The following is a 17,171-nucleotide window of genomic DNA, read 5'->3' as shown; positions in this document are numbered from 1 at the left end:
GGGACGAGAGGAGAGCAGGGGGTTAGATCACACACACACACACACACACACACACACACACACACACACACACACACACACACACACACACACACACACACACACACACACACACACACACACACACACACACACACACACACACACACACACACAGAGTAAACTTACTCTTCCTCAGGGCAAACTCCTCGTCTGACTGTTTTCGCTCTGGTTTACGTTTAGGAAGAAGCTTCTTCACACTCTTAGGGCTTTTACTGAGGTCCTGGAGACAGAGAGAGAGAGACACAGAGAGAGAGAGACACAGAGAGAGAGACACACAGAGAGAGAGACACAGAGACAGAGAGAGAGACACAGAGAGAGAGGGAGAGAGACAGAGAGAGAGACACAGAGAGAGAGAGAGAGAGAGAGAGAGAGAGAGAGAGAGAGAGAGAGAGAGAGAGACACAGAGAGAGAGACACAGAGAGAGAGACACAGAGAGAGAGACACAGAGAGAGACACAGACAGAGACACAGAGAGACAGAGAGACAGAGAGACAGAGAGAGAGGGAGAGAGGGAGAGAGAGAGAGAGAGAGAGAGAGAGAGAGAGAGAGAGAGAGAGAGAGAGAGAGTGGGTGGGTGGGGAGAAAAGGTAAGAGAGAGTGATGGACAGGAATGAATAACACAAATTAGCAATGACACCGAACCTCACCATACACATAACACAATTTCTATCACACACACACACACACACACACACACACACACACACACACACACACACACACACACACACACACACACACACACACACACACACACACACACACACACACACACACACACACACACAACCTCCCTCCATATCCACACACACATCCTCCCTCCCCATCCGCACACACTCTTCCTCACCTCCTTGTAGGAGAGAGCTGCAGAGGGCCTGAGAGGGGGTGAGGGACGCAGGCAGCTGAGGCTCCAGGGCTTGGGGGTGTTGGGGGGCTCAAGGGGCCCCCACATCATGGTGCTGTGTGGAGCCCCGTGGGAGGAGGGGTGTGGCAGGGTGTGGTAGGCAGGAGCCACCGTCATCGCCCGGCACTCCCCGTGACGGGACGGAGTCAGAGGATGGGAGGGCAACTGATGGAGGGAAGGAAGGAAGGAGAGGGGGACAGAGAGGGAGAAGAAGGAGAGAGGAAAGGAGTGGGGAAGAGCAAGCGAGAGGTGAGGTGGAGAGGGAGCAAGCGAGAGGTGAGGTGGAGAGAGGGGAAGCGAGAGACAGAGATTAGTTTTAATTGTTACATTTATATACAGTGCCGGACCTGCCTGGAATAATTTTGCATGCCCAATTTTTCAGTTTTTGATTTGTTAAAAAAGTTTGAAATATCCAATAAATGTCGTTCCACTTCATGATTGTGTCCCACTTGTTGTTGATTCTTCACAAAATACAGTTTTATATCTTTATGTTTGAAGCCTGAAATGTGGCAAAAGGTCGCAAAGTTCAAGGGGGCCGAATACTTTCGCAAGGCACTGTACAGTGTATTTCCCACAAAGCTTATTTAGTCTATATGTGTGTACATGTGTACGCATGCGTGCTTATGTACACTGCATTTGTGTTACTGACCGTGTGGCAGGGGACAGTGAGGGGTTTGTGGCTGGGGACAGTGGTGTGTTTGGTATGACGGGTCAGGTGGTCTACCCAGTCCTGCTGATCCTGCTGATTGTTACACACAACCTGGAGACGCTCAAATAGACTGCCTGTAGGACACAATACACACACTTCACATTATACACACACAACCTGGAGACACTCAAATAGTCTGGCTGGAGGACAGAATTAGAGGTCAAAAGATTTCAAGTTTTCATAACAATCGGTAATCTGCATTTTTGGACACAGATTATGGCCGATTACATTGCACTCCACGAGGAGACTGCGTGGCAGGCTGACTGCCTGCCTGTTATGCGAGGTCAGCAAGGAGCCAAGGTAAGGTGCAAGCTAGCATTAAACTTATCTTATAAAAACAATCAATCTTAACATAATCACTAGATAACTACACATGGTTGATGATATTACTAGGTTAACTATCTTATTTATGCTGCAGTAGTTTGTGTCGGGGGGCTAGGGTCAGTTTGTTATATCTGGAGTACTTCTCCTGTCCTATTCGGTGTCCTGTGTGAATCTAAGTGTGCCTTCTCTAATTCTCTCCTTCTTTCTTTCTCTCTCTCGGAGGACCTGAGCCCTAGGACCATGCCCCAGGACTACCTGACATGATGACTCCTTGCTGTCCCCAGTCCACCTGGCCATGCTGCTGCTCCAGTTTCAACTGACCTGAGCTCTAGGACCATGCCCCAGGACTACCTGACATGATGACTCCTTGCTGTCCCCAGTCCACCTGGCCATGCTGCTGCTCCAGTTTCAACTGTTCTGCCTTACTATTATTCGACCATGCTGGTCATTTATGAACATTTGAACATCTTGGCCATGTTCTGTTATAATCTCCACCCGGCACAGCCAGAAGAGGACTGGCCACCCCACATAGCCTGGTTCCTCTCTAGGTTTCTTCCTAGGTTTTGGCCTTTCTAGGGAGTTTTTCCTAGCCACCGTGCTTCTACACCTGCATTGCTTGCTGTTTGGAGTTTTAGGCTGGGTTTCTGTACAGCAATTTGAGATATCAGCTGATGTACGAAGGGCTATATAAATACATTTGATTTGATTTGATTCTGTAGTGCAAATAATCAATGCGATGCCTGTTAATTTATTATCGAATCACAGCCTACTTCGCCAAATGGGTGATGATTTAACAATCAAAAAAATCAATACAGAATTATATATTTTTTAACCCTGCATATTTAGTTCAAATAAATTCATGTTAGCAGGCAATATTAACTAGGGAAATTATGTCACTTCTCTTGTGTTCTGTGCAAGCAGAGTCCGGGTATATGCAGCAGTTTAGGCCGTCTGGCTCGTTGCGAACTGTGTGAAGAACATTTCTTCCTAACAAAGACCGTAATTAATTTTCCAGAACTTTACATAATTATGACATAACATTGAAGGTTGTGCAATCTAACAGAAACATTTAGACTTAGGGATGCCACCCGTTAGATAAAATATGGAACGGTTCCATATTTCACTGAAAGAATAAATGGTTTGTTTTCGAAATGATAGTTTCCGGATTTGACCATATTAATGACCTAAGGTTTGTATTTCTGTGTGTTTATTATATTATAATTAAGTCTATAATTTGATATTTGATAGAGCAGTCTGACTGAGCGGTGGTAGGAAGCAGCAGGCTCGTGAGCATTCATTCAAACAGCACTTTCCTGCATTTGCCAGCAGCTCTTCGCAATGCTTGAAGCACAGTGCTGTTTATTACTTCAAGCCTATCAACTCCCAAGATTAGAATGGCAATACTATAGTGCCTATATGAATATCCAATAGTCAAAGGTATATGAAATACAAATGGTATAGAGGGAAATAGTCCTATAATAACTACAACCTAAAACTTCTTAACTGGGAATATTGAAGACTCATGTTAAAAGGAACCTAAAGCTTTCATATGTTCTCATGTTCTAAGCAAGGAACTTAAACGTTAGATTTTTTACATGGTAAATATTGCACTTTTACTTTCTTCTCCAACACTTTGTTTTTGCATTATTTAAACCAAATTGAACATGTTTCATTATTTATTTGAGACTAAATAGATTTTTATTTATGTATTATATTAAGTGTTCATTCAGTATCGTTGTAATTGTCATTATTACAAATATATATATAAAAATCGTCCGATAAATCGGTATCGGCTTTTTTTTGGTCCTCCAATAATCGGTATCGGCGTTGAAAAATCATATTCGCACGACCTCTAGACACAATACACACATTATATACACATCACATTATACACACACACAACCTGGAGACACTCAAATAGACTGCCTGAAGGACACAATACACACATTATACACACACACACACAACCTGGAGACACCCAAATAGAGTGTCTACAGGAGATAATACACACACACTAATGTACGTTGTGAATACACCACAGTAGTCTTACCAGAAAGCTCAAAGGAGTTTTTGTGGCCCTCACTGTCCTCTAGCATGGTCACAGTCATACCAGTCAATGGTAGCTTCCCCTGTAGACAAGAAACCATCATCAACATCTGAACCCACACTAAACACGGTAGTTAATCACAACTGGGTCCTATTGATTAGTGAGCACTGTAGCAAAACATTTTGAAACTGAAATGAACAAGTTCATGTAGTCCCTCCCTCTTTCAGTCCATTTTCTTCCATTTGGCACCAAATCAATAAGACCCTGGTATAGTAGACTAAGGGGTTATACCTGGAATATGAAGCCACTCATCCTTGGACTGGCAGACAGCATGAGGAGGACATGAGGGAAAAGCATGAGGTAGCGCTCACACTTCTCCTAGAGAGAGAGAGAGAGAGAGAGAGAGAGAGAGAGAGAGAGAGAGAGAGAGAGAGAGAGAGAGAGAGAGAGAGAGAGAGAGAGAGAGAGAGAGAGAGAGAGAGAGAGAGAGAGAGAGAGAGAGAGAGAGAGAGAGAGAGAGAGAGAGAGAGAGAGTACAAGAGTGAGAGAGAGTTAATAGTATTGGACTCATGTACATTAGTTATTATAATGTTATTGTTCTATGGTTTTCCTCTGACCTCTGCTCCAGGGCTGTTAACCAGAGCCTGACTCATGTAGAGAACAGAGCCCAGTGTCCTGATGTCGTCTCCCTCCCACAGTCTGATGGACTCAGTCACTATCTGCAGCTCCAGCTCCTTCCTCTTCCTCACCTCCTGGCACTGGGCCTGTCACCGCGGAAACACCATCAGCACCACATTACAGGTTGTCATGGGAACAGAATCAGTACCACAGACATTTATGACCGCAGAAACAATGTGAAAGTGTGTGTCCATAGATACACATCTATATACAAAAGTATGGGGATACCTCTTCAAATTAGTGCATCGGCTATTTCAGACACAGTGTATACAATTGAGTACACTGCCATGGAATCTCCATAGACAAACATTGGCAGTAGAATGGCCTTACTGAAGAGCTCAGTGACTTTCAATGTGGCAAAGTCAACAGGATGCCACCTTTACAAGTAAGTTCATCAAATGTCTGATCTGCTAGAGCTGCCCCGGTCAACTGTAAGTGCTGTTATTGTGAAGTAGAACCATCTAGGAGCAACAACGGCTCAGCCGCAAAGTTATTGGCCACACAAGCTCACAGAACGGGACCACCAAGTGCTGAAGCGGGGATTGAGTACAAATCGTCTGTCCTCTTATGCTCACTACAAACTTCCAAACTGCTCCTGGAAGCAACATCAGCACAATAACTGTTCATCAGGAGCTTTATTAAATGGGTTTCCATGGCCAAGCAGCTGCACACAAGCCTAAGATCACCATGCGCAATGCCACGCATTGGCTGGAGTGGTGTAAAGCTCACCACGATTGGACTCTGAAGCAATGGAAACACATTCTCTGGAGGGATGAATTACACTTCACCATCTGGCAGTCTGACAGACAAATATGTGTTTAGCGGATGCCAGGAGAACGCTACCTGCCCGAATGCATAGTGCCAACTGTAAAGTTTGATGGAGGAGGAATAATGTTCTGGGGTTGTTTTTCATGGTTCAGGCTTGGCTCCTTAGCTCCAATGAAGGGAAATGTTAACACTACAGCATACGACATTCTAGACGATTCTGTGCTTCCAACTTTGTGTCAACAGTTTGGAGAAGGCCCGTTCCTGTTTCAGCATGACAATGCCCCCGTGCACAAAGCGAGGTCCATACGTTTTGTCAAGATCGGTGTGGAAGAACTTGGAACATTATTGTCACGCCTTGGTCATTGTATTTTGTGTTTTTGTTATATGTTTGGGTAGGCCAGGGTGTGACATGGGTTTATATGTTGTTTTTCGTATTGGGGTTTGTAGTATTTGGGATCGCGGCTAATTAGGGGTGTTGTATAGGCTTGGCTGCCTGAGGCGATTCTCAATTGGAGTCAGGTGCTTATCGTTGTCTCTGATTGGGAATCGTATTTAGGTAGCCTGAGTTCGCTTTGTATTTGGTGGGTGTTTGTACCTGTCTCTGTGTAGTAGTCACCAGATAGGCTGTAATTAGTTTCACGTCTCGTTTGTTGTTTTCGTAATTCAGTTATTTCATGTACCTTTTCATTCATTAAAGTCATGAGTAACCTACACGCTGCATTTCGGTCTGACTCTCTTCTTACAACAGACGAATGTCGTTACAATTATTGAACATTTATGATAAAAACATCCTAAAGATTGATTCTATACTTAGTTTGACAAGTTTCTACGACCTGTAATATTACTTTTTGAACTTTTCGTCCGACGTTCGGCTGGACCTGAACGCGCGTTTGGATTTGTTTACCAAACACCCTAACAAAAGAAGCTATTTGGACATAAATGATGGACATTATCAAACAAATCAAACATTTTTTTTGTGGAACTGGGATTCCTGGGAATGCATTCTGATGAAGATCATCAAAGGTAAGTGAATATTTATAATGCTATTTCTGACTAATGCTGACTGCGCAACACAGCGGATATTTATTTTGGTTGGTTTGGGCTATGAGCGTCGTACTCAGATTATGCTTTTTCCGTAAAGTTTTTTAAAAATCTAACACAGGGGTTGCATTAACCTGTTAAGACTCTAGGGGCAGTATTTCATTTTTGGATAAAAAGACATGCCCGTTTTAAGCGCAATATTTTGTCACGAAAAGACTATGCTTGGAATTGATAGTTTTGGAAAGAAGACACTCTGACGTTTCCAGAACTGTAAAGATTTTCACTGTGAGTGCCATAGAACAGAATCTACAGGCAAAACCAAGATGTTTGAGTGACCAGGAAATCAACAGGATTTCTGGAGGCACGTTTTCCATGATCTCCTTATATGGCTGTGAATGCGACAGGAATGAACGGACACTTCCTATCGTTTCCCCCAGGTGTCTGCAGCATTGTGACGTATTTGTAGGCATATCATTGGAAGATTGACCATAAGAGCCTACAATTACCAAGTGTCCCGCACGGTGTCTGCGTGGAAATTGGTGCGCAAAAGTCAGGTACCAGTATTTTTCCATCCGAATCAGAGAAGAATGCACGCTTCCAGGGAAGGGATTTCAATGAAGAGATATATGACAAAACACCTTGAGGATTGATTCAAACAACGTTTTCCATGTTTCAGTCGATATTATGGAGTTAATTCGGAAAAAAGTTTGACGTTTAGGTGACTGAATTTTCGGTTAGTTTCGGTAGCCAAATGCATAGTAACAAAATGGAACGTTGTGTCCTACACAAGCATCTTTCAGGAAAAACTGGACATCTGCTATGTAACTGAGAGTCTCCTCATTGAAACATCTGAAGTTCTTCAAAGGTAAATTATTTTATTTGATCCCTTTGCTGGTTTTTGTGAATGTTGCGTGCTAAATGCTAACGCTAAATGCTAAGCTAGCTATCACCACTCTTACACAAATTATTGATTTTCTCTGGTTCTAAAGCATATTTTGAAAATCTGAGACGACAGGATTGTTAAGAAAAGGATAAGCCTGAGGATAGGCATATTTATTTCATTTAATTTGCAATTTTCAGAAATCGCTAATTTTGCGTTATGGTAATGAGCTTGAGGTTGTAGTCACGATCCCGGATCCGGGATGGGGCGGACTAAGAAGTTAAGGAGAAATGTATCTAAAGTTCCATGCATAACACTTGCATTTTCATCTACATTTATAATGAGTATTTCTGTGAATTGATGTGGCTCTCTGCAAAATCACAGCATGTTTTTGAACTACTGAACATAACACACCAATGTAAAATGAGATTTTGGGATATAAATATGCACTTTATCGAACAAAACATACATGTATTGTGTAACATGAAGTCCTATGAGTGTCATCTGATGAAGATCATCAAAGGTTAGTGATTCATTTTTATCTCTATTTGTGCTTTTTGTGACTTCTCTCTTTGGCTGGAAAAATGGCTGGGTTTTTCTGTGACTTGGTGGTGACCTAACATAATCGTTTGTGGAGCTTTCACTGTAAAGCCTTTTTGAAATCAGACACTGTGGCTGGATTAACGAGAATTGTATCTTTAAATGGTGCCTAATACTTGTATGTTTGAGAAATGTGATTTATGAGATTTCTGTTGATTTGTATTTGGCGCCCTGCAATTTCATTGGCTGTTGGCGAGGGGTTCCGCTGGTTAAAAGTGTCCTATACAATAAGGGGATCTGCTGTACCTATGTTATGTCTGAAAAAGTCAGCTATACATTTTTCTGTCCTAGTTCTAAATAATTTATTATCTAGTAGGCTTTGATTAAATTTCCAATATCCTCGCCCACATGGAAATTCTGTAAGAGTAATATATATGCCAATTATGTGATTATCCGACCGCATTCTGTCCCCTATCAATACTTTTTCAACTTTTGGTGCCAGAGAAAATGACATAAGAAAGTAGTCAAGACGACTAGCTTGATTAAGCCTCCGCCATGTATATCTCACTAGGTCAGAGTATTTAAGTCTCCATATATCCACTAATTCCAATATATCCATGACATTCATGATTTCCTTAAGTGCCCGAGGGTGATTTCCTGTATGTAGATGTAGTGTGACTTCCTTTCCGGTCCATAGAGGTATTTAAGACCGTATTAAAATCACCCACCATAATAATAGAGTCTAGAGTCTAGTGATAAATTATTATATATATTTTCAAAGAAGCTTGGATCATCATTATTCGGACCGTATAGGTTAATAAGGCATATCTGTTTATTGTCCAATAACATATTTAAAATAATCCATCTACCTTGAGGATCTGTTTGGACAATTTGCACATTTGGATTAAAATTACTGTTAATTTAAAAAAATCACCTTATGAATTTCTTTGCCCATGGGAGAAATATATTTCACCCCCAGTCCTTTTTCCACAAAACTTCATCTAAAATTGTTGAATGTGTTTCCTGTAAACAATAGATATTATATTCCTTCTATTTTAGCCAGGTAAACGTCTTTTCTTATTATCTGCTAGGCCATTACAATTGTAAATGGCTGTACTTATTTCACCACTTACCATAATGAGACACAACTTTCAACTCTATTTATCAAAATATATGTTTGTAAACGTACCATTAAAAAGTAACATGATGATTGAGTGTCTATATAACTGTTGTCGTGGAAGGATCAGAATTTGTTGATAACATTTGTAAGATGTTTAATATTCATTAAATGTGTGTAAATTACTTCTCATCAGAATGGTATTTTTGTATAATACTGTGGCGAGGTTGCAGTTATCTGTTCTATGTCAAAACTATGTTGCATGGGCCACAGAGAGGGGAGAGGTCAAAGTGTCATCATGTGTAAACATATATTTTACTCCCTACCTTTCCCAGTGGGGAAAGGAGGGTTGCAGTGTCTGGAATCATTCTATGCTCCCTCTAATGTGGTTTCTATCTTAACCTATAGCCTCATTCTCCTCTCCGTGAGTTTGTCCAGGAGGTTGTATTTTGAGTTGGTTGTATCTAAATGACAATTTGATATATGCCTGTTGATTTGGAGGATTGGTTTATGGTTCTGGGGTTTGGGAAAGGAGACAAAGCTGAACGATGAATTATGTCTATGCTGTCTGACTATGTGTGTCTTTGCTATTAAAGGAACTCAGTTGCATTGTAAGGGGGCTCTCAGAGAATTCACTGGGAGACACTGAATTTATCTGAGAGTCACAGGATTGTGATAAGACCTCATATAATTAAAGATGGACTTTTATAACTAACTCTGACGTGTGTGTGTGGTTTGCTCCCATGATTTGGTAAATAGAGAAAATTTCCACGACACTGTACCATGACATTCACATTGCTACTAAGTTAACCTCCAATTCGTCCCCACTATTCCACCCACTAAAAGCCCTCCCAATCCCAATGCCCGGCAGACCACCCCTGACACCCCGTATCCCATTGCCCTGAACAAACTGGAGCACACAGTGCCATTTACCGTGCCATTTACCGAATTGAAGTAGATCAACTGCCAAATGCCTTTCCATCACCCTCACCTCGATTTGTACTATATATAGCTGGGGATCATCCTCTATGGCAACACCCACCCGTAACACACGCTCCAGCAGGTGCATCTCACTGATCATCCCTAAAGCCAACACCTCATTTGGCCGCCTTTCGTTCCAGTTCTCTGCTGCCTGTGACTGGAATGAATTGCAAAAATCGCTGAAGTTGGAGACTTTTATCTCTCTCTCCAACTTCAAACATCTGCTATCTGAGCAGCTAACCGATCGCTGCCGCTGTACATAGTCTATCGGTAAATAGCCCACCCCTTTTTACCTACCTCATCCCCATACTGTTTTTATTTATTTTATTTTCTGCTCTTTTGCACACCAATATCTCTACCTGTACATGACCATCTTATCATTTATCACTCCAGTGTTAATCTGCAAAATTGTAATTATTCGCCTACCTCCTCATGCCTTTTGCACACAATGTATATACTCTCCTTTTTTCTTCTGTATTATTGACTTGTTAATTGTTTACTCCATGTGTAACTCTGTGTTGTCTGTTCACACTGCTATGCTTTATCTTGGCCAGGTCGCAGTTGCAAATGAGAACTTGTTCTCAACTAGCCTACCTGGTTAAATAAAGGTGAAATAAAATGAAATAAATAAAATATTGTCCCTAACATATTTTACTCCTTTGCAATAGTTGTGGGATACACACAATCACCCACACACACTCAACCCTTTCCCCCCACACAACCATAAACTCACATTCAACAGTTGCACCATCCCAGAGCCCAACTCAAGAAAGGTCTTGATTTACAAATGCACTTACAGTTGCAGCTGCATGAGAAGGCCTGCAAGACCGCAACAAAAAAATGGGCAGAAATTGAGAGATTTTATTATTGTCACATCCTAGATGGTGGAGGTCAAATGTACACCTCTACCCTGAAACACCCACAATACGGTCACCCATATTGACCATATTCCCAAGCATCTCCATGCAGTCAGACTTTTGATTTTGTGGCACCAGGGTCACAATAATATACCCCCTCTCTGAATGTCCGAGTGTGACCCCTACCCATGGGTTACTGCAGCTAGTGTTGCCAGCACTGCCACTGCCTGGGTGGGGGAACCCACCGGAACATGTGTAAATATTTGTATGAACATAGCAAGATTCAACAACTGAGACATAAACAGAACAAGTTCCACAGACATGTGACTAACAGAAATTGAATAATGTGTCCCTGAACAAAGAGGGGGTCAAAATCCAAAGTAACAGTGTGGTGTGGCCACCAGCTGCATTAAGTTTTTTATTTATTCATTTCATTTATTTTATTTCACCTTTATTTAACCAGGTAGGCTAGTTGAGAACAAGTTCTCATTTGCAACTGCGACCTGGCCAAGATAAAGCATAGCAGTGTGAGCAGACAACACAGAGTTACACATGGAGTAAACAATTAACAAGTCAATAACACAGTAGAAAAAAAGGGGGAGTCTATATACAATGTGTGCAAAAGGCATGAGGAGGTAGACGAATAATTACAATTTTGCAGATTAACACTGGAGTGATAAATGATCAGATGGTCATGTACAGGTAGAGATATTGGTGTGCAAAAGTGCAGAAAAGTAAATAAATAAAAACAGTATGGGGATGAGGTAGGTGAAAATGGGTGGGCTATTTACCAATAGACTATGTACAGCTGCAGCTATCGGTTAGCTGCTCAGATAGCTGATGTTTGAAGTTGGTGAGGGAGATAAAAGTCTCCAGCTTCAGCGATTTTTGCAGTTCGTTCCAGTCACAGGCAGCAGAGTACTGGAACGAAAGGTGGCCAAATGAGGTGTTGGCTTTAGGGATGATCAGTGTGATACACCTGCTGGAGCGCGTGCTACGGATGGGTGTTGCCATCGTGACCAGTGAACTGAGATAAGGCGGAGCTTTACCTAGCATGGACTTGTAGATGACCTGGAGCCAGTGGGTCTGGCGACGAATATGTAGCGAGGGCCAGCCGACTAGAGCATACAAGTCCCAGTGGTGGGTGGTATAAGGTGCTTTAGTGACAAAACGGATGGCACTGTGATAGACTGCATCCAGTTTGCTGAGTAGAGTGTTGGAAGCCATTTTGTAGATGACATCGCCGAAGTCGAGGATCGGTAGGATAGTCAGTTTTACTAGGGTAAGCTTGGCGGCGTGTGTGAAGGAGGCTTTGTTGCGGAATAGAAAGCCGACTCTTGAATTGATTTTCGATTGGAGATGTTTGATATGAGTCTGGAAGGAGAGTTTGCAGTCTAGCCAGACACCTAGGTACTTATAGATATCCACATATTCAAGGTCGGAACCATCCAGGGTGGTGATGCTAGTCGGGCATGCGGGTGCAGGCAGCGATCGTTTGAAAAGCATGCGTTTGGTTTTACTAGCGTTTAAGAGCAGTTGGAGGCCACGGAAGGAGTGTTGTATGGCATTGAAGCTCGTTTGGAGGTTAGATAGCATCTCCTCCTCATGGACTGCACCAGATTTGCCAGTTCTTGCTGTGAGATGTTACCCCACTCTTCCACCAAGGCACCTGCAAGTTCCTGGACATTTCTGGGGGTAATGTACATAGCCCTCATGCTCTGATCCAACAGGTCCCAGACATGGTCATTGGGATTGAGATCCCATTGGAATTGAGATCCCAAGACATTCATGCCTTGCAGGAAATAACGCACAGAACGAGCAGTATGGCTGGTGGCATTGTCATGCTGGAGGGTCAAGTCAGGATGAGCCTGCAGGAAGAGGAGGATGTCTTCCCTGTAACGCACAACGTTGAGATTGCCTGCAATGACAACAAGCTCAGTCCGATGATGCTGTGACACACCGCCCCAGACCATGACAGACCCTCCACCTCCAAATCGATCCCGCTCCAGTGTACAGGCCTTGGTGTAATCCTCTACCTGTCCCACAGGTGTGATGTTCGGATGTACCTGTGCAGGTGTGGTTACACGTGGTCTGCCACTGCGAGGACAATCAGCTGCCCGTCCTGTTTCCCTTTAGCACCGTCTTAGGCGTCTCACACTACGGACATTGCAATTTATTGCCCTGTCCACATATGCAGTCCTCATGCCTCTTTGCAGCATGCCTAAGGCATGTTCACGCAGATGAGCAGGGACCCTGGGCATATTTCTTTTGGTGTTTTTCAGAGTCAGTAGAAAGGCCTCTTTAGTGTCTTAAGTTTTTATAGCTGTGACCTTAATTGTCTCCCGTCTGTAAGCTGTTAGTGTCTTAACGACCGTTCCACAGGTGCATGTTCATTCATTGTTTATGGTTCATTGAACAAGCATGGGAAACAGAGTTTCAACCCTTTACAATGAGGATCTGTGAAGTTATTTGGATTTTTACGAATTATCTTTGAAAGACAGAGTCCTGGAAAAGGGACGTTTATTTTTTTCTGAGTTTATTTTATCTTTATTGAACCTTTATTTAACTAGGCAAGTCAGTTAAGAACAAATTCTTATTTACAATAACGGTCTACCCCGGCCAAACCCTTACCCGGACAACGCTGGGCTAATTGTGTTCCGCCCTATGGGACTCCCATTCACGGCCGGATTGTGATACAGCCTGGAATCAAACCAGGGTCTGTAGTGAGGCCTCCAGCACTGAGATGCAGTGACTTAGACCGCTGCGCCACTCAGGAGCAGCAAAGGGGGGGACCAACTCCATATTAATGCCCATGACTTTGGAATGAGATGTCCGACGAGCAGGTGTCCACATACCTTTGGCCATGCAGTGTTTATAATTACTAAATGATACTGTGTGCGCAAGTGATGCATGCTCATATATTCAAGTGTACCATAACACGTCGACTCATGACTCACACACACACACACGTCACAGCTTGACGCACAGCATGCACTGCTAATGAGGTAACCATGGAAACAAGGGGTGATATGTGTGTAGGTGTGACTCACCGAGAGGCTCTTGAACGTTGTCATACACTTCTGGATGTCTGGCCAGTCGGGGTGACTCTCCTACAGGGAGCACAGCAGAGAGAATTTATACAGCTGTACACACACACACACCACTATCAGTGATTGACAACATCCTCTTACACATAAGACATGCACACATACATCATCAGTAAATGAGTACACTCTTACACACGTGCCTGCATGTGACAGACACACACACAAACACACTCATACACACCCATCATCTTACAAACACACACCTCTACGTGGCACACACACACAGCCCTACCTCCATGTGTCTCTCCAGTTCCTTCGTTAGTGTAGGGTATTTGTCCAGCCTCATGAAGGGTTTACTGAGACCTGTGGTCAGGGTCAGGATACCTGGACTACTGGCTCCCTTCCCCTCCATAAACTCCCCCAGCTCCTCACTGAGAGAGAGAGCAAGAGAGAGAGCGAGAGAGAGAGCAAGAAAGAGACAGAGAGAGAGAGAGAGAGAGAGAGAGAGAGAGAGAGAGAGAGAGAGAGAGAGAGAGAGAGAGAGAGAGAGAGAGAGAGAGAGAGAGAGAGAGAGAGAGAGAGAGAGAGAGAGAGAGAGAGAGAGAGAGAGAGAGAGAGAGAGAGAGAGAGAGAGAGAGAGAGACAGCAAGAGAGAGAGAGGAGTATTAAATTGTCAAGTCTAAATATATAGTATTTACACTACCTGCCTGTGTAAAATTATAAATCAGTGAGAATGCTAGTAAGAATGCTAGAACATCAGGTTCATGCTGTATTGGGTCTATGTTTACCTGTGCTGGGTGAGCACGTTGACTGCCGAGGGGTGGTTGGAGCAGTAACCCACATAGAGAGCCTTCATCTGGGGCATCAGGTTCATGAAGAATCCCCCTACCCTCTGCTGGCTCTCTGGAAGTCTGCACATGTTGGGGGAAAAAACACACAGGCTGAGTGAAATCAAGGATCGCTGTATTACCAAAGCCAACACATAGATGTTCCTATACCCTTTATTTACCTCGATGTAAAACTGTTGTGAAATAACCTAAGTAGCAGCAGGACATATCTAATTTGATTAGAACAATAGTGACAAGCATTTTCTCTGATCCCTGTGTGCTGATTGGTGGAAAGTATGTGAGGGGCGGGACTTACTTGGTGCACTCCTCCAGTGATTGGACGAGCATCTGCTGGAAGGTGTTGATATCCTCCAGGTTCCCCAGGATCAGGTACACATCTGTACTGCTCAGTCTGGAGAGAGGGAGGAGAAGAGGAGGAGGGAGGAGAAGAGGAGAGGAGGGAGGAAAGAGGGAGAGGGAAAGAAAAGAGAAGGAGAGGTGGAGGAGGAGGGAGAGGAGAAGAGAAGAAAGAGGGTGGGAGAGAGAAAGAGAGAGGAGAGAGAGAGCATGAGTTTTGGAATGCGTCTAGTAGATCCAATCCAATCAGTGGCCATACAGTGTGTCATCATACAAACGGTACGACAGACAGACAGACAGACAGACAGACAGACAGACAGACAGACAGACAGACAGACAGACAGACAGACAGACAGACAGACAGACAGACAGACAGACAGACAGACAGACAGACAGACAGACAGACAGACAGACAGACAGACAGACAGACAGACAGACAGTACGATCGACAGACAGACAGACAGACAGACAGACACAGACAGTCAGTACGACCGACAGACGGAGGGTTTACAACAGTACAATGAGTGGAGCTTACTTCTCTGTGCTCTGGAGTGATCGCAGGTAGTTGGTCAGAAGGCTCTGGAGGTCCTTGGAATATTCTGTCTCTGTTTCTAGAATGTTCTGCAGCACCTGGGGAAAGAGAGAGATGGTGAGAGAGTGTGTGAGGGAGAGTTTTTTAACTTTCTTGTTGGTTATGGAGGGGTATCACTATGGTTCAAGTTGTAATTTCATATCTTTGTTACTCTGAACACTTTCACTCCTTCTGACTCCTGGATGGTGGTGTAGATGAGGCTGGGTCTAGTCAGGTTATGAATGGTGGTGTAGATGAGGCTGGGTCTAGTCAGGTTATGAATGGTGGTATAGATGAGGCTGGGTCTAGTCATGTTATGAATGGTGGTATAGATGAGGCTGGGTCTAGTCAGGTTATGAATGGTGGTATAGATGAGGCTGGGTCTAGTCAGGTTATGAATGGTTATAGATGGTGGGTCTAGTCAGGTTAGATGAGGCTGGGTCTAGTCAGGTTATGAATGGTGGTGTAGATGAGGCTGGGTCTAGTCAGGTTATGAATGGTGGTATAGATGAGGCTGGGTCTAGTCATGTTATGGATGGTGGTGTAGATGAGACTGGGTCTAGTCAGGTTATGAATGGTGGTGTAGATGAGGCTGGGTCTAGTCATGTTATGAATGGTGGTGTAGATGAGGCTGGGTCTAGTCATGCTATAGATGATGGTGTAGATCTAGTCATATTATAGATGGGGTGTAGATGATGCTGGGTCTTGTCATGCTATAGATAGATGAGGCTGGGTCTAGTCATGTTATATATGGTGCTAACAATTAGCCTTTTAAAATGCTGTAGATGAGGCTGGGTCTAGTCAGGTTATGGATGGTGGTGTAGATGAGGCTGGGTCTAGTCAGGTTATGTATGGTGGTGTAGATGAGGCTGGGTCTAGTCAGGTTATGTATGGTAGTATAGATGAGGCTAGGTCTAGTCAGGTTATGTATGGTGGTGTAGATGAGGCTGGGTCTAGTCAGGTTATGTATGGTAGTGTAGATGAGGCTGGGTCTAGTCAGGTTATGTATGGTAGTGTAGATGAGGCTGGGTCTAGTCAGGTTATGTATGGTAGTGTAGATGAGGCTGGGTCTAGTCAGGTTATGTATGGTAGTGTAGATGAGGCTGGGTCTAGTCAGGTTATGTATGGTAGTGTAGATGAGGCTGGGTCTAGTCAGGTTATGTATGGTAGTGTAGATGAGGCTGGGTCTAGTCAGGTTATGTATGGTAGTGTAGATGAGGCTAGGTCTAGTCAGGTTATGTATGGTAGTGTAGATGAGGCTGGGTCTAGTCAGGTTATGGATGGTGGTGTAGGTGAGGCTGGGTCTAGTCAGGTTATGTATGGTAGTGTAGATGATGCTGGGTCTAGTCAGGTTATGTATGGTAGTGTAGATGAGGCTGGGTCTAGTCAGGTTATGTATGGTAGTGTAGATGAGGCTGGGTCTAGTCAGGTTATGCTAGTGGATGAGGAGAGTATAGTAGGGAAGGGCAAGCGACTAGGGGG

General features: G+C 43.6%; 1 protein-coding gene across 3 annotated transcripts in view; it reads right to left on the bottom strand.

Annotated features, from left to right (window-relative positions):
- The window catches only part of arhgef7a (Rho guanine nucleotide exchange factor (GEF) 7a), a 45,284-nt gene that overhangs the window by 13,909 nt on the left and 14,204 nt on the right, over positions 1 to 17,171 (bottom strand). For all 3 annotated transcript variants that reach the window (XM_046364136.1, XM_046364134.1, XM_046364135.1), the window contains exons 7-17: positions 15,654 to 15,748; positions 15,078 to 15,173; positions 14,723 to 14,845; positions 14,227 to 14,365; positions 13,938 to 13,997; positions 4,643 to 4,789; positions 4,317 to 4,403; positions 4,029 to 4,107; positions 1,595 to 1,728; positions 889 to 1,110; positions 169 to 262 (exon numbers count right to left, since the gene is read on the bottom strand). In XM_046364136.1, the coding sequence (XP_046220092.1) occupies positions 169 to 262; positions 889 to 1,110; positions 1,595 to 1,728; positions 4,029 to 4,107; positions 4,317 to 4,403; positions 4,643 to 4,789; positions 13,938 to 13,997; positions 14,227 to 14,365; positions 14,723 to 14,845; positions 15,078 to 15,173; positions 15,654 to 15,748 (1,276 nt within the window). The remainder of the gene's footprint in view (positions 1 to 168; positions 263 to 888; positions 1,111 to 1,594; positions 1,729 to 4,028; positions 4,108 to 4,316; positions 4,404 to 4,642; positions 4,790 to 13,937; positions 13,998 to 14,226; positions 14,366 to 14,722; positions 14,846 to 15,077; positions 15,174 to 15,653; positions 15,749 to 17,171) is intronic.

This window comes from Oncorhynchus gorbuscha, linkage group LG01 (assembly GCF_021184085.1).
Source record: "Oncorhynchus gorbuscha isolate QuinsamMale2020 ecotype Even-year linkage group LG01, OgorEven_v1.0, whole genome shotgun sequence".
Classification (NCBI taxonomy): domain Eukaryota; kingdom Metazoa; phylum Chordata; class Actinopteri; order Salmoniformes; family Salmonidae; genus Oncorhynchus; species Oncorhynchus gorbuscha.
Note: the sequence above shows the minus strand (reverse complement) of the source record. Positions and strands in the feature narration are given on the sequence as shown.